Source organism: Barbus barbus, assembly GCF_936440315.1.
Source record: "Barbus barbus genome assembly, chromosome: 15".
Taxonomy (NCBI): Eukaryota; Metazoa; Chordata; class Actinopteri; order Cypriniformes; family Cyprinidae; genus Barbus; species Barbus barbus.
Genome location: NC_136743.1, coordinates 10,161,036 through 10,184,313, shown reverse-complemented (window position 1 = coordinate 10,184,313; position 23,278 = coordinate 10,161,036). Strand labels below are relative to the sequence as shown.

The 23,278-nt window shown below is 37.8% G+C and overlaps 4 protein-coding genes across 6 annotated transcripts; 2 read left to right on the top strand and 2 right to left on the bottom strand.

Moving 5' to 3' along the window:
* Positions 1-1,545: 1,545 nt before the first annotated feature.
* Positions 1,546-7,439, top strand: LOC306881730 (dehydrogenase/reductase SDR family member 1-like). The gene is made up of 9 exons (XM_079435968.1): positions 1,546-1,669; positions 2,703-2,846; positions 2,940-3,083; positions 3,203-3,282; positions 4,786-4,918; positions 5,086-5,229; positions 5,333-5,402; positions 5,523-5,603; positions 5,733-7,439. Exons 2-9 carry the CDS (start codon positions 2,703-2,705, stop codon positions 5,867-5,869), a joined length of 933 nt encoding a protein of 310 aa, XP_079292094.1. The 5' UTR covers positions 1,546-1,669; the 3' UTR covers positions 5,870-7,439.
* A 720-nt stretch (positions 7,440-8,159) lies between these two features.
* On the top strand, positions 8,160-14,225 carry LOC306880820 (homeobox and leucine zipper protein Homez-like). Its single transcript, XM_079434593.1, has 2 exons — positions 8,160-8,318; positions 10,321-14,225. The coding sequence occupies exon 2, from the start codon at positions 10,338-10,340 to the stop codon at positions 12,315-12,317; it is 1,980 nt and encodes a 659-aa protein (XP_079290719.1). The 5' UTR covers positions 8,160-8,318; positions 10,321-10,337; the 3' UTR covers positions 12,318-14,225.
* A 9-nt stretch (positions 14,226-14,234) lies between these two features.
* LOC306880819 (E3 ubiquitin-protein ligase RNF212B-like) lies at positions 14,235-17,431 on the bottom strand. 3 transcript variants are annotated; one of them, XM_079434590.1, is made up of 13 exons: positions 17,340-17,431; positions 17,022-17,153; positions 16,861-16,913; positions 16,126-16,200; positions 15,832-15,938; positions 15,687-15,747; positions 15,573-15,601; positions 15,449-15,492; positions 15,335-15,359; positions 15,197-15,245; positions 15,030-15,090; positions 14,861-14,891; positions 14,235-14,755 (listed from the first exon to the last, which is right to left on the bottom strand). In XM_079434590.1, the coding sequence occupies exons 2-13, from the start codon at positions 17,119-17,121 to the stop codon at positions 14,680-14,682; spliced, it is 711 nt and encodes a 236-aa protein (XP_079290716.1). In that variant the 5' UTR covers positions 17,122-17,153; positions 17,340-17,431; the 3' UTR covers positions 14,235-14,679. The 3 variants fall into 3 exon arrangements, with proteins under 3 accessions (XP_079290716.1, XP_079290717.1, XP_079290718.1); XM_079434591.1 differs by lacking the exon at positions 16,126-16,200 and having other exon boundaries at positions 14,291-14,755; positions 17,340-17,429; XM_079434592.1 differs by lacking the exon at positions 16,126-16,200 and having other exon boundaries at positions 14,310-14,755; positions 17,022-17,431.
* A 703-nt stretch (positions 17,432-18,134) lies between these two features.
* Positions 18,135-22,975, bottom strand: LOC306880971 (zona pellucida sperm-binding protein 3-like; the record flags this gene model as incomplete). The annotated part of the gene is made up of 15 exons (XM_079434767.1): positions 18,135-18,220; positions 18,279-18,367; positions 18,669-18,849; positions 18,955-19,007; positions 19,116-19,213; positions 19,991-20,002; positions 21,193-21,206; positions 21,298-21,389; positions 21,484-21,572; positions 21,650-21,755; positions 21,857-22,037; positions 22,106-22,197; positions 22,276-22,379; positions 22,463-22,647; positions 22,954-22,975. The coding sequence occupies 15 exons, from the start codon at positions 22,973-22,975 to the stop codon at positions 18,135-18,137; spliced, it is 1,404 nt and encodes a 467-aa protein (XP_079290893.1).
* Positions 22,976-23,278: the final 303 nt, after the last annotated feature.

Sequence of the window (23,278 nt, the reverse complement as noted above, 5' to 3'; positions counted from 1 at the left end):
CATTTTACAGTATTTTAGATCAAATTGATGCATAAGAGACTTCTTTAAAAAAAGTTAAAATCTTATCAGCCCCAAGTGTTTGAACAATAGTGTAACTGTATATTCATTCAAGTATATACTACAAGTGTATATTATATATTATATATATATATATATATATATATATATATATATATATATATATATATATATATATATATATATATATGACATGACCCAGGGCCAGATTTAGCTGGCTGTAAAATTGTCATTAATTTCTTGCTACTGCTGCTAATTAAAAACGATTAAATTAAAAATAAGAAGACTCCCAGTATATATAAGCCACGATGTCTGGGCATCAAAAAAAATAAACTTTTCAGTATATTTACTATTTGTATCAGAAAAAAAAGTAATCTCATTTCCATAATACTGACAGTGATCTTCACTGCAAGAATAATTCACATTGCACAAGAGGAAAATATGTGTGTAACGCACACCCAGCCCTGAGCTTGTTGATAACATGGTAGTTTTGAGTGTGGCAAATGTCAATGCCATGGTCACTTTTTTTTGCAATGCAAATTCCTGAACAGTTAACCAAACATGTTTTAAAAAAATGGAAAACAGAAATCTGAAATATTTTAGCATTTTGAGATCAAATACTACTCAAATGTCAATTTTTTTACATTTATAATAAAACTTTTAATATTTTAGGACATCAGAGCATCCACAATTTGGTATTATTGGGGTTGCAAAAAACAAAACAGAACAAAAAACACAGTCATTCTGATCATGCAAGTCACCAATGTTTTGAGTATCAGCTACTGATGAAGATATAATCAAAGACTTTAAAAGACTGATTATTTGGTGGTGTATACTGTAACAAGATATATGACAGTGAGGCATCTGGCAGTCCATTTGCTCAAATGATGATGCTTGTCACTGAACAGACCAATCGACATTTCTCTGAATGTGGTTTGCCACTTAGTTATTATTACTGAAATTAAACCTCTACCTTTTTATTAAGGCTTTATCATTGTGAGGGAAACACAGTGCACCTTAAAAACAGCAAGAAGGTGTTACTGGGAGACTATATGTGATGCTACAAACTATTAAAAATGAAAGGACCAGTGGCCTTGCGAATGGTGGCATGTTGTGGACTTTGGTTTTTAATTCTCAAATAAGGGTTTGATGCAAGCAGTGGTGACTCTGCAGAGGCATCAAAGTAGATTTAGCACAAAGGTTAGCTGGATTGATGAATGGCAAAGTACACAATGTATCCAAGGTCCTTTGGTGACCAAGTCCCCCACAATCATATAGCCAAATTCTGCTAGGTAAATGTAATGACTAAACAATTCAGTGATTACCACTATTGGGGAAGTGATGCTGCTGCAGGGCCATGTCAATTTAATGCAACGAAATGACCATTGTTATTATCAGATTTATTGCACTGGCCTGGGTTTTTGCTGGGAACCCATTTAGCATACTCGTGTTCATTGGGTTGCTGATGTCATGTGTTTTAAAAGCATCGTTTACATTCGCAAAACGCATGGGCTTTATATTAGACGTATTACGGGAGTGGGAAGAAGGGCCATAAACATGACTGTCTATTTCTCCACACCTTTAAAGTCTAGGCAAGAGTTTCTTAGAGACAATTACCATCCATCGGAGGGTTAACCGCGGCGTTGAACAGGTACGTGTTGCGTTACAACATGTAAATGACGGTCGCAAGTAGGTTTTTCATTGTAATATCATACGGCAGTAATATCTTCTATCCATCACATTAATCAGATACAAAACAAATCAAATGTGTAACACGAGAGGCACAAGTTTTTCAAGTTTACGTTTCCATCTGCACGCTTAGGTAAATAATTTGGATGATGTATAGCACGTACTCCTTTTAAATAAGATTATTGATTCGTCTGTGAACAGAGATACATTACACTCCCTACTTGAGTCAAAACGAAAAGTAAACAAGTTGTTGTTTTATTTATTTATTTGCTATTATTATCTATGTATTTCATTATTTAGATTTTATATATTTGTTATTGTTCTTTATCTTCATTTATTTTATCTTGTTGGTATATATAACTTATGTTTGTTTGATACTTTCAATCCCTCGCAATAGGTTGCTTGTTCTTACACATTGTTAAAATCCAAATATACCTTGTACCTGTAATATACCTTGTAATATAATGTACCTTAAAGTATGTTTTCAAACTAAAAATGTTACTTGCAAAATATAAAAAAAAAACAAAAAAAAACACTTGACCAATTAAATGTCGTCGTGAAGAAGGTTGCAATGGATAAATGTGACCACAGGATGACAGGCTTTTTTTGCTCACTTGTTTAAGTGACTAGAGTCATTTCCACGAATCGGTTCTTTAGGAACAGTTTTATAGAACCGATTACAAAATGATTCGGTTCTTTGCGTTGTTACGTTATTACGTCATCGCGTTTTTCATGTTTTAAGAAAATGCTATCATATAAAAAAAAAAATAATAATAATATATATATAAAAACCATAAAATCATAGTAGCATACCCAATTTGGGATGGGACTCAAATCTTGCCAGTTTGTTTTTTTTTTTTTTCAGTGAGCTAATGACTTGAGAACCACCCAAACCGTTTATACTGATTGTGTGAACCAGTTCAATGATCTAATTCTAAAGATCAGACATTGTTATTACTGGCATCAATTTGTGTTTGTGTGTGTTTGCTTGTCAGATGGCACTATCAGGATGGATCTGTGTGGTGACTGGTGCTTCCAGAGGAATTGGAAGAGGTATTGCCCTTCAGTTATCTGAGGCAGGTGCTACAGTGTACATCACTGGTCGACAGGAGAAAACTCTGAAGGAGACAGCAGCTGAGGTGTGGGAACTGGCTCCTGATTGTATAATTAATAGCCCTCAACTTGGGGAAGGTGATATTGATTTCATGCTTCTTTTATTTTCATGATAACAGGTGACAGAGAGAGGTGGCCGGTGTCTCCCAGTGGTCTGTGACTCATCTAAAGAGGATGAAATCAAAGAGCTGTTTGAACGTGTCCGGCGTGAGCAAAATGGCAGACTTGACTTATTGGTGAATAATGCCTATGCGGGCGTACAGGTCAGTCACATCTAACTATGGAACAAATATGCAGTTTTTCTGAATTTTAATTATTCTTACTTTTGAAAGTTTCATAAAATAACCGTTTTACTATTGTTGTGTTTATGTCTGTGTCTTAGGCTATTTTTGACAACATGAACAAGAATTTCTGGGAGGTGGATCCAGATGTTTGGGACACCATCAACAACACTGGACTTAGGTACAGTATAAATCTGGAGATGACTCCAAGTGGCATACATATTATGCAGAGATGTACACACAAATATTTTTAAATGAATTTGAAGACTTCTTATCACATCTAAGAGGGATTGTTTTTAAAGACGTCTCTTATGCTCACCAAGGCTGCATTTATTTGAGAAAATATAGTAAAACAGTAATATTGTGAACGTAATATTACAATTTTAAAATATAGCTGCAAGCAGCAATTACGGGGCCAAGCACTCCAGAGGCAAAATGAGGAGCTAAGCATAGCATGGAGCATCAGCCCAACTGCAGAAATCAGTAACTGAAGCCATTTTAGGAGTATTTTAGTCAAAACGCCTGAAAAATCATATATAAACCTCTAGTAATATGGTTTATTGTCTTATCACGTTTGACCAATAAGTGGAGCTATTATCAAATCGATATGGTGTGTTCTGTGTGAGTTGACAATGGTACACACAAAGTTTGGTGTCAATATGCAAAAGCATTGCAGAGATACAGCCTCAAGTGTCATTTTGGCATCACGCCTCAAATTCGTTGCTGTGGTATGCGAAAATAGTTTAGTCTATAGACACAAAATCCATAACTTTTTACCAGCACGGTCTGAAGATGATCTGAGTCAAATTTGGTGAAAATCGGACCAACGGTTTAGGAGGAGTTCGAAAAAGCATGTGGACTGGCGGACTGGAAGTTTGGCTGACTACAGCAACATTGGTATCACTGTTCTCAGCATAACCCAAGGAATCTATTAATACCAGTCTCATTACAATAGACTCATTGATTCGACTCGGCATGATGCACCGAATCTAAAGAGACCAGTTTTGTGATTTTTGGCCAAACCATTGTGAAGTTATTAAGCAAAAATATGCATTTTTCGTATCTCCTGACTACTAGGTGGCACAGTGCCAAAACACTGCAGGTAGCCTCAGGTCATGCTTGTTATAACACACACAAAGTTTGGTCTCAATACCCCGAATCATTTCAAAAGTTATTAGCATAAACATGATTGCAACTTTGGACAAGTGGTGGCACTAAAGAGTTTGAGTTAAAGGCTTCAAATTTGCTGTGATTAGTATTGACACTATCCTCTATGAGTGTGCCAAAGTTCACAACTTTCCCGCAAGCGGTTGGGCTGCCATAGGAAGAAGAATCCTAACAGATTCAATAGATGCCTAAGTATGGTGCTTGGCCCCTAATATATATATATTTTTTTAATAGATTTTAAAATGTATATATGAATAAAAGTATTAATTTTCTTAAACTTTCTTTTTCATTGTTTAAATATTTGAATTTCTTAAATCAAACTTTTGAATGGTAGTGCATGACAACTTTGAGTACCTAACCACATGAAACTTACTTATTTGACCCTATAAAAAAACTAATTGAATTAAATAGAAAAAGCTGTGATTATTATAGGCTGGATAATTGAAAATATTCATAGCAATTCATTTTCTTTAGCCTTTCAGAGCCATTTCAGAGATTATGGTCACTGTTTTCACAGGGGTCACTATTTCTGCTCGGTGTATGCTGCACGGATGATGGTGGCGCAGGGCAAAGGCTTGATTGTGTTCATATCATCCATGGGTGGTCTGCGCTATCTCTTTAATGTATCCTATGGGGTCGGCAAAGCTGCAGTGAGTCCGTGCACACAGCATTACAGATTTTGTATCTAAAGTCATTTCCAGTATATCATTTCAGCAGCACAGAATTCCACATTCATTCTTTCTGTTTGTAGACTATTCCTTCATTATTTTCAATGCACTTATTTATGCTCCAACTTTCATCCGGTTCCTTTCTTCAGTGTGACAGAATGGCAGCAGACATGGCAATAGAGCTGAAGAAGAAAGGTGTGGTTTCTGTAAGCCTCTGGCCAGGGGCCGTTCAGACTGAGTTAATTAATCAGTATACATCTCATGATGAGGCTCCTCCAGGATTTGATCCAAAAGTAAGTCTTTTTATTGGTCCCAGCCCTTAAACATTTTGCTTTTTAAGTTCATGGAAAAAAATAGAACTTATCTTCCTAAATATTTACAATCTATCTTTCTCAGTTTAAGGAAATATTTAATAAGGGTGAGACGACAGAGTTTAGTGGACGATGCATAGTTGAGCTGGCCAAAGGTTGGATTTTTTTTAAAGACTGACGTTAACATGGTTATGAATTACAATGAAAGTAATTGGTGAGAAATTAGAGTCTTGAGGCTCTAGATGACATATTTTCTGCTTCTTGGTGATAAACAGATAAAAGTCTAATGTCAATGTCCGGGCAAGTGTTGATGACCTGTGACCTCGCTCGCCGCTATGGACTCAAGGATGTTGATGGTACAGTAACAAATGTTTATGCAGAAGCAATAGTTTTCCAGTTATGATAAACATAATTAGATGATTAGATTGAGATGTTACAGAATGAAATCCTACACAGGGTTTTTTATGTGCTCCTTGTTATTTCAGGTCGCAGTGTTATGGATTACACCTCTCTGAAGTTCCTAATTTCCCAGGTGCCCTATGTGTCCTGGCTGTCTGTATTCACTCCTTCATTCATTAGAGTGCCTCGTTCCATGCTGAGCCTTGGCAGTGGACAAATCTAATATGTATCAGTGAAGAGACATTGTCTATTTTTTTTAATCTTGTCATTTTATTTTATTTTTTTTAAATGTTGTTTCTAAAATTACTGCAATTTCCATTTTTACAAACGTGTAAAGCACTGATTCCAGTAGCTGAGTCTGGAAGACAATTAATGCACAATTCATGAGCAGAATTAGTAATGTCACAACTGTTTTCTAAAATGAAAACAAATGTATAAAAGTACTGATATATTAAGATACTGTTTTTAACATGAAAGGGATTAATTAACCCTGTTGAGTATGATTGTATATAGGGCTGGGTATCGTTCAAAAATTTTCGATACCGATACCTTGAGTTCGATACCGGTTCCTGAACAATACTTTTTTCGATGGCAATTTTATGAAATCAGTTTTAACAAGATTACATTATCTCAAAAAACTATTTTTTCAGCTTGTTGACATTTATACAGACTCAAAACCTCATCTCCTCAGCCACTGCACAAAGGAACAAAATATATCCAACAATAAATCAGTGCAAATCATTTTAAGAAAGTTCAAATAGTTTTCGGTTTACACATCCGTTAGGTTACATTTACCCTAGTGCGTGTTAAAACCGCATAGCTCAGACAAAAATTATCATTTCTATTCATTCTAGGTTGTTAAACACTTCAAGAAATTTAAAAATTTTATCCACCCCATAAGTGGGTGTTTTATTTTCTTTCACCATATGTTTTATTGTTATTAAATTATGGTGTACTAGGTCTAATTATTTGAATGCATAAAAACAACTTTATTCAAATTTATTCTAAAAATAGCCTTATGAAATGTTTTATTTTTCCTCAGAAATTCTGAGTTCTGTATCTGGTTTTCAAATGAAGGCATAAAAAATTTATTTAATTAATCTTTAAATTATTGAAAATCAAAGTTTGTATTTATTTAGGCAAACAAAGGGGATTTACTATTAAAATTTAAACATGGAAATGTTGTGTGATCATTACTAAAAAAAAAAAAATGTTTTAATAATTTTGATAGTAGGCTATAGTCGCAGTATGTACTGTCTACTGAACAATATTAATATATTTCTGCCGCAGTGTCTTCCAAGTTAAACCAAACTTTTATTTTGACGGGTTGCCGTAAATACCTTTACAGTTCTGTGTGTAGAGTAGATGATATGACGCTAGTTTTACTCAAATCAAATGGTAAAATGCTCATGAACTGACTCAGAGCAGGTCTGGAGATGTTGTTCATGTGTTTATGTCCTCATTTAGCAAGAGGGCAGACGCTGAAATCACCGCGAGCGTCACGCGCACTTCAGTCTGTGTGATAAACAAAACCGCACATTGTCAAACACTGATCAATCTGCGCATCCGCCGTGTCTAGTCGAACACACCTAGTACTGCAGGTTTATTGACTCACTGACGTTGATGAGATTAACTCCTTAGGTATCGAAATTTGGTACCGAACGACAAGGCGTTTTTCGATACTCGGTGGTATCTAGGCAATTCGGTCGGTGCCTAAAAAGTATCGTACTCGACACCCAGCCCTAATTGTATACTTACCAAACGAGTTATTGCAATAAATACTGACATTTTACTACAGTCTTTTGTGTTGTATTATTGATAGACTGACACATCACTCTTGAACCCTTCATTACGATTGGTCAAACACCTGTGCAACATTGCATAATTGTCCACTTTTCTGGGAAAAGAGTGGTTCTCATGTCTCTTTAGCCTCTACAAGTACAATAAAGTATTTTAACTCAAATCAATATTTTTAATGTGCATTGTTAAATAGTCATATAATAAGTTGGATAATGACTAGTCAGTCTCTCATTTGCACAAACACAGCTTGATTACTTTTCCTGGACATTCTGCTCACATTAGAATGATTAATCTCAAATTAATAATTAACGCATATTAATTTATTTGGTGGGTATAGTCATGTATTAAGCAGGATAATATACAGTCAAAATAAACCCTGACAGTGTGATCAGGACCCTTATGCAAACTGAATGGCTCTTGTGTCAACCTCAAGGAGTTTTTCTTATTTTACTCATATGTAGATTCAATTAATTGCTGTTTCGTAAAACTCAAACATTCATAAAGTTACCTCTGACATGTCTGATCAAAGAATAATGATACGCATCCTTACCTGCAGACTCCTAAATCTTGTCATGTGGCACAATTCACATGGTAATTAAATCCCAGATGGGAAGTGCATTCATGGGGCCAAGTTTCAGCTGTGTGCTCCTCCTCCCATTACTCTCCTTCCCGGATTGGACCTGCATGGCCACAGCACCGTCATTGCATGAGAAAGAGGGGGCTGGTCCGAGTTTCCTGATCCTCTCTGACTAGCCTCGGTCTGACCGGACAGGCGAAAAACACTTCGGGATTTCCAGAACAAAAGCGACAACGGACAATACAAACAAGCTGGAGTGGCGTATCTACATACAGCCTTGAGAGAATTTCAAGCGGTGAGTTGTTGTTTCACGCGAACTACTTTACAGCTTACGTTTGTAAAGTTTTTAAAGCAGAGCCGAGACGGAATTAAGGTTCTCGAAGCTTGTTGTTGCGTCCTAAAAGCCACGCGAGGAGTCAGGCGATTTTGTCTTCCGTCGCGTCGTGTTCACATTATTTGAAGCATTTGTTTCGAACAAGGTTCAACGGGAATGTGTGGTTAAATGGGACAACAGGAGTTTGTTTATGTGCGTTACTGAAGCGTGAGCGGATCCTGCGCCACAAAAGGGCTAGTGTACAAAACTGTTATGACATAAACCCTAGTATATTGCTGAACCGTTCGGTTTATGATGGTCCTTACACCTACTTATTTTTTGTTGGAAGAACATACTGTAGCGATCTCATCTCGCATCCTACGACCTGCGTCAAAAGTTCCCCACATAAGCTGATTATAATAGAGGCCATGGACAAACATCGGCTACTGACGCAATTTCCAGCAAGTCTAACCAAGTTTATTTAGTTTAAACTGCGTTGTATTTCTGTTTCACATACTGTACAGGAATTAATTACGTTAGTGTTTAGTAAATTATATTAAAATAAATCATTACCAAATTATATATATATATATATATATATATACACACATACACATACATTTCAGAACTTAATATATTTGTAAATTTGACACAAATGTACAAATAGTAACCCTGCTAAAAAAAGCTACTCTGACTTCAAGGGACTTTACGCTTGGTCGAGTCATTCCAAGTCATCATCTGATAAATGAGGTCACCACAGGCGGTCGGGAATTTATCCTGTCAAGTTCACCTCCAGCTTGTTTTGTAGATGACTTACCTGCTCATTGCATGTAGTGGTAAATTGCTTAATATTGGAAAAGCTTTTCCAAGCAGGATTGCCTAACACGGCTCACGTAGACTATTGGTTAAGTTTGTTTCTGTGGTTCACAGTTCAGCTTTGTTTTGGGCTCATTAAAGTCATAGGATGCCAAAAAAGCTAAAACTAAAAAGGTATTATGTCGCTGATTTACAAATTGGTGACCATAAGTAAAGTGTCCAAGTCAGGACAAACTGAAAAATAAACTTGTGTCATGATTAGATTTCAAAGTAAAAATCTAAGCCTTTTTGATTTTGAGCACAGACCAAGTTTGAGATGACCAACATGTGCTCTGTAGACTGTGCTGTGTTGGGTAGGCAAACTGCAAAACTGGCAAACAAACCAGGTTGACAAATTGAAACTTTTGTTACCTTTATTTAACCAAGACACTCTCTTACTATCTCTTAGCCATCTGTTGGAAGGTGAAACGAACTTCTGTACGGTTCTCCAGGGTTAGGCAAATGGGGGAAGTGGACCATTACATGCACTGGAACGGGGCAAGGGAGCTGTGAAGGGCAGGGCCCCCATCTCTCTTTTGCCCAAGTCCGCCATAGTGGGGGTTGGGTGTGCATTGGTGTAGTATACGACAGGCTTTAATAAAAGGCTAATGTTTGGAAGAGAACGGCAGGGGGAAGGGGGTGACATCTGTCCTCCTTTCAACTTTAGATAGGAAAGTCAATGGCTGGACTGTAGAGTTGACCGTAAAGTCCCAGTTTAATGACTTTCAGGGAGTTTGATGAACAGCTTTTCTCGAAAATCTCACAAGTAAGTCTGGATGGGCATCGATAATGTCAGATTTTCTGAAGTTAAGTTTGCTGCATGTTGTAAATGATCTTAAATTCTATTGGAGATCTGACCAACCAAAGAATGACCGGAACCCCACCCATTAACCCCCCCCCCCCCCCAAAGCACCATCCTAGCACCCATCAGCCAGTAACAGCCCCCCCCCCCCCCCCCAGCATTCCAACCTTTTCACCCCTCACAAATCCGGCTTACAAACAACAAACAGGATTTTAACTGTTACCAAAAATTAACTGTTCAAAAGGCAAAAAATGCATTGTGGGTATTTCACATGGTCTACTATTCTCTATTCATTCTCAACTGACTGTTTCTTTGTTATTCTTACAGTCTGTGGCAATAGAGGTATGACATCTCTGATGGCGACAAACAGTGACCATGACTTGAAAGTTATCTCTCCGAGAGGGGTGGCAGCAAAAAGACAAGATGGAAGCCTCGCCAGTCCACGGCAGCAAAAATCACCATACCAACACAATTCTGATGGAAAGGAACATGCAAGCCCCTCTAATCGCAGACCAAGAGAGAGCAGTGCTGCAGCAAGCTTTAGCACTAATAATAACTCTGTAGTATGTCTTCCTTTGGTATCTGAAGGACTAAAGCTAGTGTGGACCCAGTCTGATCAAACACGTGAGCTGGATGGTATCCCTGAACTTGTTCAGGCCTTCAATATCTTCCCCTATCCAACATCTCAAGAGGTCAGCACCCTTGCCCGTGTCTGCACTCTTCCCCTAGATAAAGTCAAAGTGTGGTTCATGGTGCAACGCATCAAGTATGGAATTAGCTGGGCCTCGGAGGACATTGAAGAGACGCGGCTCAAGCTGGCTAGACCAGTGCAAAAAAGTGAAACTGAACACAAAGAGAGCAGTACAAAGAGGAAAAATGGAATTGAGGATTTAAAAGAAACAGAAGATCATGTAGAAGATCTAGTGCAAAGTCCACAAGTGCCTCGTAAAAGACATAAAATTGAAAGCACAGAACCAGCAAAGCTCTTTCCTGCTCCCTCACATTTCCGTTCATCTCTCCCACCTCCCCAGGATTCGTACTACTACCGACAGCCAGTAGAAATCCCAGAAACACCTCAAGCAGCCACTCCACCTACTTCTACAGAATCTCCTGTTGGATCTGAGCTTCCACGGCAGGGGCGCTATAAAAAGTCCAAAGCCCAGCTAGCTGCTTTGCGTAAGAGTTTTCTACGGGAGAATTGGCCTGATGAGACAGAGCTTCAGCGCCTACAAGAGGAGACTGGCCTAACTCGTAATGAGATTCGAAAATGGTTTAGTGACAGTCGCTACCAGCTGCGAAATGGTAGAGGGTTGTTGACATCCCTCTCCGCTACTCAAGGAGAAAAAAATGAACCCAACTGCAGTCTATCATCTCAGTCTCAGGAGGTTCAGCCTCTTCCTCTCACTACTAAAAAGCAAACAATAGAGCATGCTGATGATGAAGGCAAGGAAAAGGTTCGCGTGAAAGGATCAAGAAAGAATCGGCCAAAGAACTCTCAGTTTTTCCAGCTTTTCCTGTCTAACACACTTGAGGCATTTGAAGAAGAAGCATTAGTTGTGGACGAGGAGAAATGTTCAGAGGAAAGTGAGATTCAGAATAATGAAGCTGGAAGCGAACAGGAAAGTGAGGGACGTTGTTTGACACCCCCAGAGCCAGCTGCACCCACTTCCTCCGCTTCTTCTCCATCAATCACCCCATCTAAAAAACACTCAGGCAGGTCATCAAAATCTGCACGCTCTGTCAAAGCGAATGCTTTGAACAACTCCCTAAACTCCTCGGACAACACTTCACCACCTTCAGTATTAACCGTGGCTGGACGACCAAGGAAAACAAAGGAGCAACTGGCTGTCCTAAAGGAATACTTCCAGCGTTGCCCATGGCCAAAGAGTGATGTATACACACAGATAGTGGAACTAACATCTTTGCCTCGTGCTGACATTATCCAGTGGTTTGGGGACACGCGTTATGCTGTAAAAAATGGCCATGTACGCTGGGTGCATGTTGACGTACGTGACCAAGTGCTTGCTGAGATAGCATTGTTACAAAGTGGAGGTGCTGCTGCTGATGCCACTGGAACCCCAGGAATTGAAGGCAACAGGAAACGTAAGTCACAAGGGAACAACACACCAAAAACGCAGAAGTCCGCAACAGATTCTGTAGACCTCAGTCCGTTGGAGCAGTATTCTCGACAGACCGGACCACTACAAGAGAAAGACCTTGACAATCTCTGCCGGAAATCAAAAATGAGCTATCAACAGGTCCGAGACTGGTTTGCATCTAAAGACAGTACAACACTGGACACCGAGATCACTGTTATTGATTGATTGATATAAGAATGAAATCTGTTTGTGCTCATGTCTGTTAATCTGCTGTGAGTCCTGTAATCAGGCAAAACACCTCTGAAGGCACAGTATAAAGTCACTTCATGCAATGCCCTCTATGTAAAAAAACCCAAAACAATGGCAATGTTTTTTTTTTTTTTTTTTAAACAATCACTACATAATTTGTTAAACGACAGGCAGTATTGAAATGTAAAATGTATTTTTGGTCTTTAACAAAGAATGTAATGTTCCTGTGATGCTCTGGGAGTCATCTTTACACTGGCTGTTCCTTCAGTTTCCTATATTTGTGTTGTTGGTATTTTTGTTAGTAATCCTTTAGAGCCTTAATTGCTGCTTCTTAGAACTGATATGATATTTAAACTGTTTAGATTTCCCAAAACCTTGGCTTGGTTATCTATTAGGTACTGTAGTTTAGTTTTTTGGACCAGTAACTTTAGCAATGTGAGGGTATGTTTTTGTAAATTTTTAGTTGAACTCATTTATGATCCATATGATGATCATTTAAGATCCATATGGCACTGTATATGGATTCCCTTACAAACTAATTAACCTTAAGTTTTTCATATTATATATTCCCCTCCAATTATCTTTAACATTCCGCACTTAGAGGTTTATGGATCCATCTCTGCTACTTCATTGTGTATAAACATTTAATTTGAATACATCCCTACTCCACTGCAGTGAAAAGACAACAAAATCCAAGGTTTTTGTAAAATCTTGTGCCTTATTGTCTGTAAATTTGTGTTTCAGGGAGGCGAAACATTGCATTGAAATAAAACATGACTGATTATGTTTAACTCACGGTTGCATTCTGTTCAGTTAACCTCTTGACATCAATCATGTCAAAGATGTCTCATCAAAAGATGTCTTGTGGTGTATTTACCAAAAAATGGTAAATACCATTGGTACCATATTTGCATTAGGAAAATATGGTATGAATTGTAAATCCTTCACATCATTTAAAGTAGAACTATATTTAGCATTAACATAAGGCTTAAATTCATCAGTATTTCACTTATCAACAAAAATGCACAAATGTTGGTTATGTGTGCTGACAGTCCATGGCTGCATTTCCCAAAAGCATAGTAAGCCTGAGTAAATCGTAGAGCCATTATCACCAATGATAGCTATGATCTACTTAGCTCACAATGCTTTTGAGAAACGCAGCCCAGATCTTTTGGTATGCTTAATGATAAATTACATCTCAGTTTTGTGATCAAATTCCACCTAAGGGAAACCTTAAGGCCCTGTTTACACTAGTGCGTTTTCGTTTTAAAATGAAAACGATCCTCGTCTACACTGCCGTTTTCACTGCGTTTCAGAAACTATCTCCGTCTACACTACACAACCTAAAACACATGTTACATGACCATTCATGCAGGTAAAACCATAGAGATATATATATATATATAGATCCCCTATTATTTAGATGGCGGACGCGTCTGCGTGCTTGGAGCGGTCAAATGGGGAATTTACCTATAAATATCTATGGGTACAACAATGAGCATTCTGTTATTGTTTACACGGTCTTCAAGGATAGCGCAGAGCGACTGTGGGCAGCCACATCATTGTTTTCAAAAGTCTCTGTTTTGGTCCGTTTACAATGAAACGCAACCCCGGAGTTTTCAAACTAAAACGGGGTCTGCAGCGTTTTCAAAAGTCTCCGTTTTCGACTTCAAAAACGCCGGAGTAGTGTAAACGGCAGGCGTAACTGTAGCAAAAGATATGCGTTTTAAAACGAAAATACGTGGGGCCTAATTAATTAATTAACTGCTGTTCATTAAAATTAAACGATAAATTGATGCTGAAGAGTTTAAGACATTCCTCTTTCCAATTCCTTGCGTAATGTAGCTGTTTCACGTTTTCTGTTATAATAAACTAGAAAAATGCAATTTGTTTGACTGATTTATTTCTAATATTTTTTGTTGTAAATGAGCCCAGCTGACAAAAATTTTGATATGTTGAAATATTTTTGATTATAACATTTAATAGTTTTCTCTTTTAATTGCAAATTCAATTACATTTCCATTGGAAAATTAAAGCGAGTTACATTTTGTATGTGTAATTTCAATTCTAACAATAACCTCATTGAAAAGATGAGCAAAATACTTGTGATACTGAGAGACCAACGTAAATGAAAAACATTTATGGCCCATACAGCCTTTATTTGTAACAACTTTAATCAAACTAAAAATAGCATTTTTCAAATCAATTAATGTCAATATAATTGTATCTACTGATATGAAGGATGGATGAAGTAGATCACTCATCTTTTAGGTGATGTGGATGCATTAGTGATGAAGTGACTTTCTAATGACCTGAATTAACTACAAATGATTATTGGTTATGGCCTTGGGGACTGGAGTGTAGGCCTAGCCAGAAGCTGGAACTGAAAATTGTTTGGGGTTGTATGTTGGGACCTACAAATTATGAGAAGGGAAGATGGACAGTGCAATTGCTTAGTGTGAAAACTTTCAATTTAGGGCATTAAAAATGTTTAGTCTTGGTAAATGCATAAACGTTACCTTGTGGGAGTGTTAACTGAGCTGGGTGTCCCTTTAAGATAAAAAGAGAACATAATCATGCAATGAGTCTAAACAGTAGAGTGTCTACTTTGGCATTATAGTTACTTTATGAACTCAAATAATGATATCTGAGAGTTATGATTAACAATGTCAGTATTACATCACTTACTGAAACCATGTTCATGTACTGAACTCATGCTTGACATAGAGATGGATGACCCTGGGGGTGTCTAGAGCAGATTAGACGTAAAACAGTCACATGACAATTTCCTATTTCCATATGACTTGATAACTGACTATATTAAACTAAACAAACCATATAGTAAAGAAACTCACTGTCATGCCGAGTCTGGAATGTCTAAACCTCTCCAAAGTGTCACCCGAACTTGCACAACAACCAGAATTGAATCGTATTATTTTGGGGAAAGCAAATCTACTATATAAAAATAATTGACATGATAGAATGCAAGCTACCTGACAGCTCTAGAGCGAGGTGTGACTGTGGAAATGCAATGGTAAATCCAATGTGATGAGAACAATATATACAATGTTTCAGAAGTTTCTGTCTCAAGCTACGAAACTTGCTACCTGGTGATGTGACAGCTACGGGAAGAATCATCCTTGGAGTTCCTCTGTATATGGAAAGAATATATTTTAAATGTATATCTATTATATTATATTACATTACATTAAGACAATTATCTGTATTTACCCATTAATTGAAAACCTCCCAGGAGATGTCTGTGTGGAGAGAAGAAAAATTATAACATCCAAAGAGAACAGAAATGAAAAGGGCAGCATGAGACATGCAATAAGAAACTCTCACCCTCCTCTGAGAAAGTGGCTTCTTTAGTTCTTCGTTCTCTTGTTTCAGCTCAGACACTTGCCTTAAATAAAACAGAAATAACTAAACAGTCCCATTTTTAAAGTGCCACTGAATATATCTTAGATATATGCCACGAATATGCCACCTGTAGCACTGATCACGGACTTCTTTCACCATTCGTTCCAGTTCCACCGACCTGCTTCTTAAGAATGCAATGACTCGCTCCTTCTGCCTTTTCTGAAAAATAGCAATCTGCAACAAACGCATCTCCTTCAGTTATAAATGGCAGAATTTAGTTTGGGCTTGATGTCACTCTGATATGATGTTTTCATAAACCAGAGTTCACAGCAAATGTTTTTTTTTTTTTTTGGCCTTACATATGCAGTCAATTATAAATGAATAGGGACAAATAAAATGTATTTGATAAGCAGTAAATGACCTGTGCAATATGTTCCAGTCGAGTCTGAACAAGTTTCACTGGATCTTTGAAAAACATCTTTTCCTGTGGCTTCATCTTCAAAAATATTAAAGGAATATTTAGGAAACATATGGTTTAAATATTGTTTGTATTGTTTATAACCAAAGTCAATCCTTTAATTAATATTAATGCACGTAACCATAGTGACAAATAATAATAATAAATATATATTATTAGTAATGCACTCAGGGTTTTAACAACTCATTCTGCTTTTATCTCCTTTTTAATCAAACAATTCCAAAAAAACTAAATCTGCACATTACTGCTACTTCCTGCAATTTTTAATTACAGAAATGATTCAGGAGGTTGACAAAAAAGATTCTTAGCGTGTAGGCCTACCTATATCTTACTGATAACTAGCTGACAACTGTTCATACAGCACACGTAACTGATTTGTTATTCATTATAACTCATTCTCAAAATTCAATTTGGAGTTTAAACTTTCATGACCTTAATCTCTCATAGGTAAACTGTGTATAAATAATCATATTTAGCACTCCAAACGAGTTTTGACCACCAGGCCCACCTCCAGTGTGTGCAAAGGGACCCTCAGAGCTGTAAAGTTGGGGGGGGTGGGTAGGAGCATAGTTTCCAAGGTAGGCCAGCCAGACCCACCCAGGCCCCCCTGTGGAGCAAGGCCTTCTAAAAACAATATTCTGTGTGAATGCTGCGGAGACCAACCTGAGTTGGACTTACCTGATCAGATATGTGAAGGTAGTTACAGTTGGCATGACAAATTCGGCACTGACCTTTAGGAGGATATTACATTTACTTAGTGATTCACACTAGCCTCGAAAATAGAATAGAAACCTCTCAAAATAATCTCAAAATGAGCGTATTGTGCAACTGTAACTCACTTGTATTTACGCAGTTCTCACAAAATATATGGCCACAGCTGGATACAACAAACTTTTCCCCTTCTCTCACATAACAGTTGTTACAGTGAAACCAGTTCATTTCACTACTATAAAATAGGTCACCTACAACAACTAATTAGTATGAAAGATACCATTAACATTAGAGATGTAACGTACACGTTAAGCTGGAAAACACGTTTCATGCTAACATTAATCATGCTGTAACTTGAATGCTAGCAAATTATCGACCGCGGTAAAATAAGTTTATACCATGATAAAAATGTACTTTTACGAATGGCGTTTATCTGAATAATTTACCTGCCGTTGTTAGAGTAACGTGGTAAATTGTCTCTCAACTTGGCCTCGAAAGAGCGCAGGTAACGGTTATCACTCAAGTCACTCGATGGCGCAATAAACCGTTGGCGAACTCCTGAAGGAAGCGTTTTGGCGCCATCTCTTGGGCAGTTTAGCATAATTATAAAAAGTGGTTTTAAAACCGTCTGCCATTAATCAGTGTGAAGGCACAAAATCATTTGCCAAAGTCACACTCCCTGTGCTTTTGTCCATCACAACTGCGAGAAGCGCACCAGTTGTGCTTATTTGTTCCCGAAAGTTGTAAAGCATCAATCTCAATAGACTTTCACTTTTAAAGCAAAATGGTTTGAGGCACTTAAATGAAAGTGGCAGAAGCACAACTCAATATTTAGTATAGGTAATAATGAACAAAAGCCACATTTATAACCGTTTATTTAGATTAAGAAACAGTTGAACAGGATCAGCTCCACCCGGACGTCCAAAACAACTCCAGTAGCTTGGAGGCCCCCCATCTTTGGAAATAATTCAACATTGAATGGGGGGTCACAAAAGCACAATATAAATAAGCAATATAAGTGCAACAAAATATCAAACCTTGTAAAATCCATTAAGGCAAGACCCAGTCCTCAGTTTTAAATAACCAGAGGCCCAATAACATGGTTCACTGTGGAATCTGTAGATCATGCAGTGAGTCAGTTCATGTCCAGTAATAAAACTCAATGACTCTTCACATGGACTGAAATGGTGCCTATAGTAGTGTAAAGATGGTAAACAAAAATAGGGAACAGTGACCTGCTGTTATTCCTCTTTTCTTTCTTCCTTGGCAGCTAGTGTCGCAGCAGCTGCAGAGAGAACTCTGGGATAGATCATCAACCAGCACCCATCTGTAAAAAGAGAAGGAGCCTATTCACAAGTTCTACAAGAGGCTTTAAATGATCATACCGTGAGCTGGTCCGGTCATATTGACAAGCTTTATTGCCACTATCCAGGTCCCTTGGTTCCCATGCCACAAGCCTGCAGTGCAGGTAGACCTGAGGATGATGCAAAATAAGTTCAAACACTTGAACAAATTAGTGAATAAATAAACCAAGTGAACTTGCATCTTCTCCAGTGGCAAACTTGAAAGCTTGAAGATTCAGCCTGATCTCTTACAACTGTTCTCTTGGTAGAAACCTGGAGTTTGTATTTTTGCTGTCTACAAGACACCTTAAAGCAAAGAAAAAAACAACAACACAGTAATCAGTTTTAAAGGGTATTAAGACCAAGAACGCTGCCAATCACATGAAAACATTTTTGGCTTCAGAAAAAGGCACGTCTTGTCTACACACATACCCCTTATTGGTAATGAGTGGGTAAACATGAGAATCTGGAGCCAATTCTGGTGTTGTGGAAGCCAAACATTCATCCAGCAGTAGTATTAATGGCTGATGATTCTGCTGGGCGACTGAGGCAGCAACTGGGATCATTGAGCCTAGTGAGAAGGTTGTGATAGTGGCCACACCACTGAAGTCATCTACAATGAGAAAGTTATGAGACCATTGTATATTCAAGTCATCAAGAACGTCTCATTACAAGTCATTATTCATGAGAGCCATATGAAATGCTAGATCTCCCTGACCATGTGTATGAAACAGCAGAGGATCATACAAAGGAGGAGCCCAATTATCTTCCCTGAAAGAAAGGCAGCAGTTTCGACCTGCATTAATCAAAAGCCCTTCAAGCAGCAATATGCCATTAAAATAGAGGGTCTTCAGATACATTAGTAAACAAAGATGTCACCTTTCATATGCACAGGCTACAGGGTAATAAATTGATGTTGCTTTTGACAATGTGGGAGAAGTGATCTCATTCTCAAATATAATCTCATTGGTTGTCACCTATGAAGGGAAAGAGATTGAGAATAGATTACTTTAATACTTTTCTATGCTCTACTGCCATTTGAATGCATTAAACTATAAACACAACCTTTTGTAATCTAGAGCACTATTGAATCCAACGTGAACAAGCGGTGTTACTTTTCACAGTGATCAAATAAACCAAGCTCAGTATCTTCTAACCATGTCTTCTTATTCCATCTACAAGATGTCTCCAACGTTTTAGGAGTTGAACATGGCCCAAATAATTCCCTTTTAAGAACGGTTAAGTACCCCTTCGCTCATTATAGGAAAGAGTTATTAACTAATAGCTCAATGGTTCATACTTCCAAACAGGAGTAAATAAGATTGCAAATCAGTTACCATTTACTAACAAGGAATAACACTGAAATTCTTCACTGAACTCACCAGCCTCCTAATATTACAGGTCAAAAATTCAGCATAGAACACTGCCTCGGACCCTTGAGGATTTACTGAAACCTGGGTTGGAGGACAGTTACCCAGGCGGAGTAGGGATTGATCTACCTACTCCGCCTGGGTAGGTAGATCAATCCCTACTCCGCCTGGGTAACTGTCTATTGGGATTGATCTACCTGAGAGTTTACATTAGTCCATCGTACAGAGACTGAGTTTTTGCCGCAATCCACAGTGACTGCTGAAGTAAAGTGAATTTGGAGACAGACTTACAATCAGTGTGTAAAAAAATTCATCAATAGTGTACGATGTGAATGCTACAGGCATGGTGTTAAAACACTCTATCTGATATAAGCCTCACTTTACCTGCTTGTGCCACTAAGAACACAGCCAGAGTTGAAAACACAAATAACAAAAAGGAAGGCATTCTGACAACATGCTGTTGCATATTGCAAGGAAATACTTGTGCTTCGACTGCTAGCTAACCTGATTAAAGGAGTCACATCTGAAATGCATTGTTCAAATTAGCTTAATGCGCATCAGCTGCTAATGGTCCAACTCTGATCACATAAAATGTGACAAATATTTCTAGTATAGTGTTCAAGAAGAGATTAGTGCAACATGTTTTATTATGTGGAATAAAGTCATGTAAACTGGAAGAACATTTTATTGGATACGTTTAATTTTCTAATGCTAGGTTGGGAATCTGTTGTGAACAAGTATAGGATTTTTGCAACATGCAAGTTTAATTAGAATCAATCCCCTTACATTATGACAGTTCTGGCAACATTTACAAAAAATAACTCAACACTATTACTTCCTAAAGTAATCACTCCCAGGCAGCATTACAAAACATACTGTTTCTATTAGCGTAGTGTCAGTGAATAACTGCATTTTCATTTCACACCTGAGCTGAGATTTTCATTTTATATAAATCAGATTAACTGGATTTCCAAGTTTCTGAAGGAATTTTAATGTACTCTATAGTTGTGTATAGTAGTCTATAGTATAGTTGTCCACAATGCAGTCTAACCTGCTCCCTTAGTTAGGAGTAATCAATTTAATATATCTGAAGGAAATATTGAATCAATTTATGAGCCATCCATAGACAGAACAGAGTTGACACTTATTTTAGAGGAAGTGATCACAGCAAGAAAGTTTCAAAGACTCAAATGATATTTCATAGACTTTTAATGAACATGCATAAAAGATGGAGCGGTCAAAAAACTAATCAGATGACTTCTTGGGCCACTTCCAATCACTCTCCCCGATCAGGAATTCAGCACCTAAAGAAAAAAAGAAAGTTATTCCAACACAATGGTGATCCATTACAAAAATATAATTTACAGGGTATACTCCACTGACCTGTCAGTCATCCATTGAGTCACTAGACAGACACTCAGCCTACCAATAAGGAAAAACAAGCCACAATATGCATAACACAATACTATCATAAGACAATATTAAACAATTCTAAGAACATAATTACAAAAGACGAAGGATGGCACAGAGTAACATCACGGTGAAACTTCTGTAAATGTCAAAGGTCCCAACACAGACTTTAGTACCAGTCCTTGAGGTGCTGTAATCCAGACACATTGCATGTTAACATAAAACCATATTCCAGTCTTTGCCACATTTAACAGTTTTTTGGCATTATCCTTTTGATTTACCAGAATCTGTGTCCCTCTTTCCACGGCCTTGACATGTTGAATCACAGCACTGACAAAGAGAACTCTGGAATGGGTCGTCTAAAAGCTCCCACCTTTTATGAAAGCAGCATTATATGATATTTTCCAGTAAATCATATCAGCTTTAAATAACAAAGAAGTTTAAGTACAAATCAAGTTTACACTTACTCTCCTGTGGCTTTATTATAATTGCAGGCCTTCTTTGCTTCATTGAGGTTGTCAGGGTCCCATGCAATTAATTTGCAATGGATGTAGATCTGCGGAAAACAAAACAGGCAGCAACAAATTCAGATGTTTAACAACTTGCCGTTTTCCTCTGAAGGCACTCCCTCACCTCTTGTCCCACAGCGAATCTGAAAGCTTGAAGGTGAAGAATAATCGAGGAGGAGTGATACCTTGGCAAAAACCTGGAAAAGCTCTTCTTACCATCCACGAGACACCTATGATGGGTTCATATTAAGTCAATTATAGAAACATGGACACTAAATTGAATAAAATGTGCTGACTAATAGATATTTCAAGTAATCATAAATGTACACACCCTTTGTTGGTAATGAGTGGGTATGTAAGAGTATCTGGGTAGATTTCGAATGTTGTGGAGGCTACACATTCCTCCAGAAGCAGCAGCAGAGGCTGATGGGCTTGCTGGTTAACACCAGCCCAAATAGGAACAAAAGATCCCAGTGGAAAGACATTGGATTCTGCAGGGCCACTGAAATTATCTGGAGGGATTATGATATGCAAGTTATTGTTATAACAAGACCAAGAGAATCAGAATTTTCCTGCTTACAATTGAGAATTGCCATGTGAAAGGCCAGTTCTCCATGACCTTGAATAAAACCAGCAGAAGAGCTCTGGAAAGCAGGAGTCCAACCCTTCGGCCTGATAAGAGAATTGAAATTATTGAATGATTTGAGTTTGAGAGTCCTGGTGAAGGCTTGAGTACCTAGTTGGGTTTACCTGTCATACACGCATCTAACCGGATAGCTGAAAGAAGGAGGGTGGGGCTTTGGCAATGGCCTGTAGTTTATCTTGTTCTCATACACCAAGTACTTCCATGTTGCCTAATTGGAAGGGAAAAAAAAAATAAATAAAAGATAAGATCACCATATTTTCAGGATTCAGCGATTAGCGAAATCAAACTTACCATTCGTCTGAAGCCACAATCATGAAGTCCATAGTAAAAGTCTGCAACTGCTCCTTCATTTGACAGATTTGAGAAGCGTGAAGGAAGGCAGCTACCCAGGAAAAGACGAGTAGGATTTCCAGTCATCAATTTGTCCACTTTCCACTGAACATGAACAGAATGCTCTCCACATGTAATTTGGATATCTATAGAAAAAGGGAGAAAGGGAGTACTCGTGTGCCTTAAAATGGAAGAAAATGGAATAACTCCCCAAAAAAACCAATCCAAACCCAACTATCTTGGTTTAGAAGCCGTTTCAAAGCAGATAATTAGCATAAAACTAACCATCTACTTGCCTTTAAAGCATTGAGGTTGGTTAACTAGCTAATTATCAACTGCTGTGATCCAAAACACATCTACTAGCTGAAGTTGTATTCTTTTAAATGTTGGTTTAACTTCTTAAGAATGTAGGCTATAATGCATCATATTATTTGTGCCATAATAAACATTACCATCATGACTATCTTCAGGCATTTTAAATGGTCTGGCAACTGCAAACACCAAACATCCTAGCCACAGGTAATTCATGATCAGATAGTCAAAACCCAGTGCGACCAAAACCAAGTGAGACCAAACCTAAATGCTCTCTGTGTGCGGCTGAATTCTGCTATTAGGTCTAATCAGTAATTAGTAACAGCTGGCACTGGGGAGGAAATGGAAGAAAAAAAAAATAGAGCAGTATTTACTAATTAATCGAAATGTTTATATTTTTCTGTATTTGTCTATATTCGGATTATAAGCAGTTCTTTAGCAATCCACAATTTTATATCAATTTGG

Bases quoted from the DNA above. Each gene is read 5' to 3' on its own strand.
- LOC306880819 (XM_079434590.1), bottom strand. From the start codon at position 17,121: ATGAACTGGTTTCACTGTAACAACTGTTATGTGAGAGAAGGGGAAAAG. The intron at 16,914-17,021 runs GTGAGTTACAGT...ATCCTCCTAAAG, and splicing joins TGAGAACTGCGTAAATACAA to GTCAGTGCCGAATTTGTCAT. The intron at 14,892-15,029 runs GTAAGTGATGTA...TTTATCTTAAAG, and splicing joins AGTACATGAACATGGTTTCA to GGACACCCAGCTCAGTTAAC.
- LOC306881730 (XM_079435968.1), top strand. From the start codon at position 2,703: ATGGCACTATCAGGATGGATCTGTGTGGTGACTGGTGCTTCCAGAGGA. The intron at 4,919-5,085 runs GTGAGTCCGTGC...TCCTTTCTTCAG, and splicing joins ATGGGGTCGGCAAAGCTGCA to TGTGACAGAATGGCAGCAGA. The intron at 5,403-5,522 runs GTTGGATTTTTT...GGTGATAAACAG, and splicing joins CATAGTTGAGCTGGCCAAAG to ATAAAAGTCTAATGTCAATG.
- LOC306880820 (XM_079434593.1), top strand. From the start codon at position 10,338: ATGACATCTCTGATGGCGACAAACAGTGACCATGACTTGAAAGTTATC.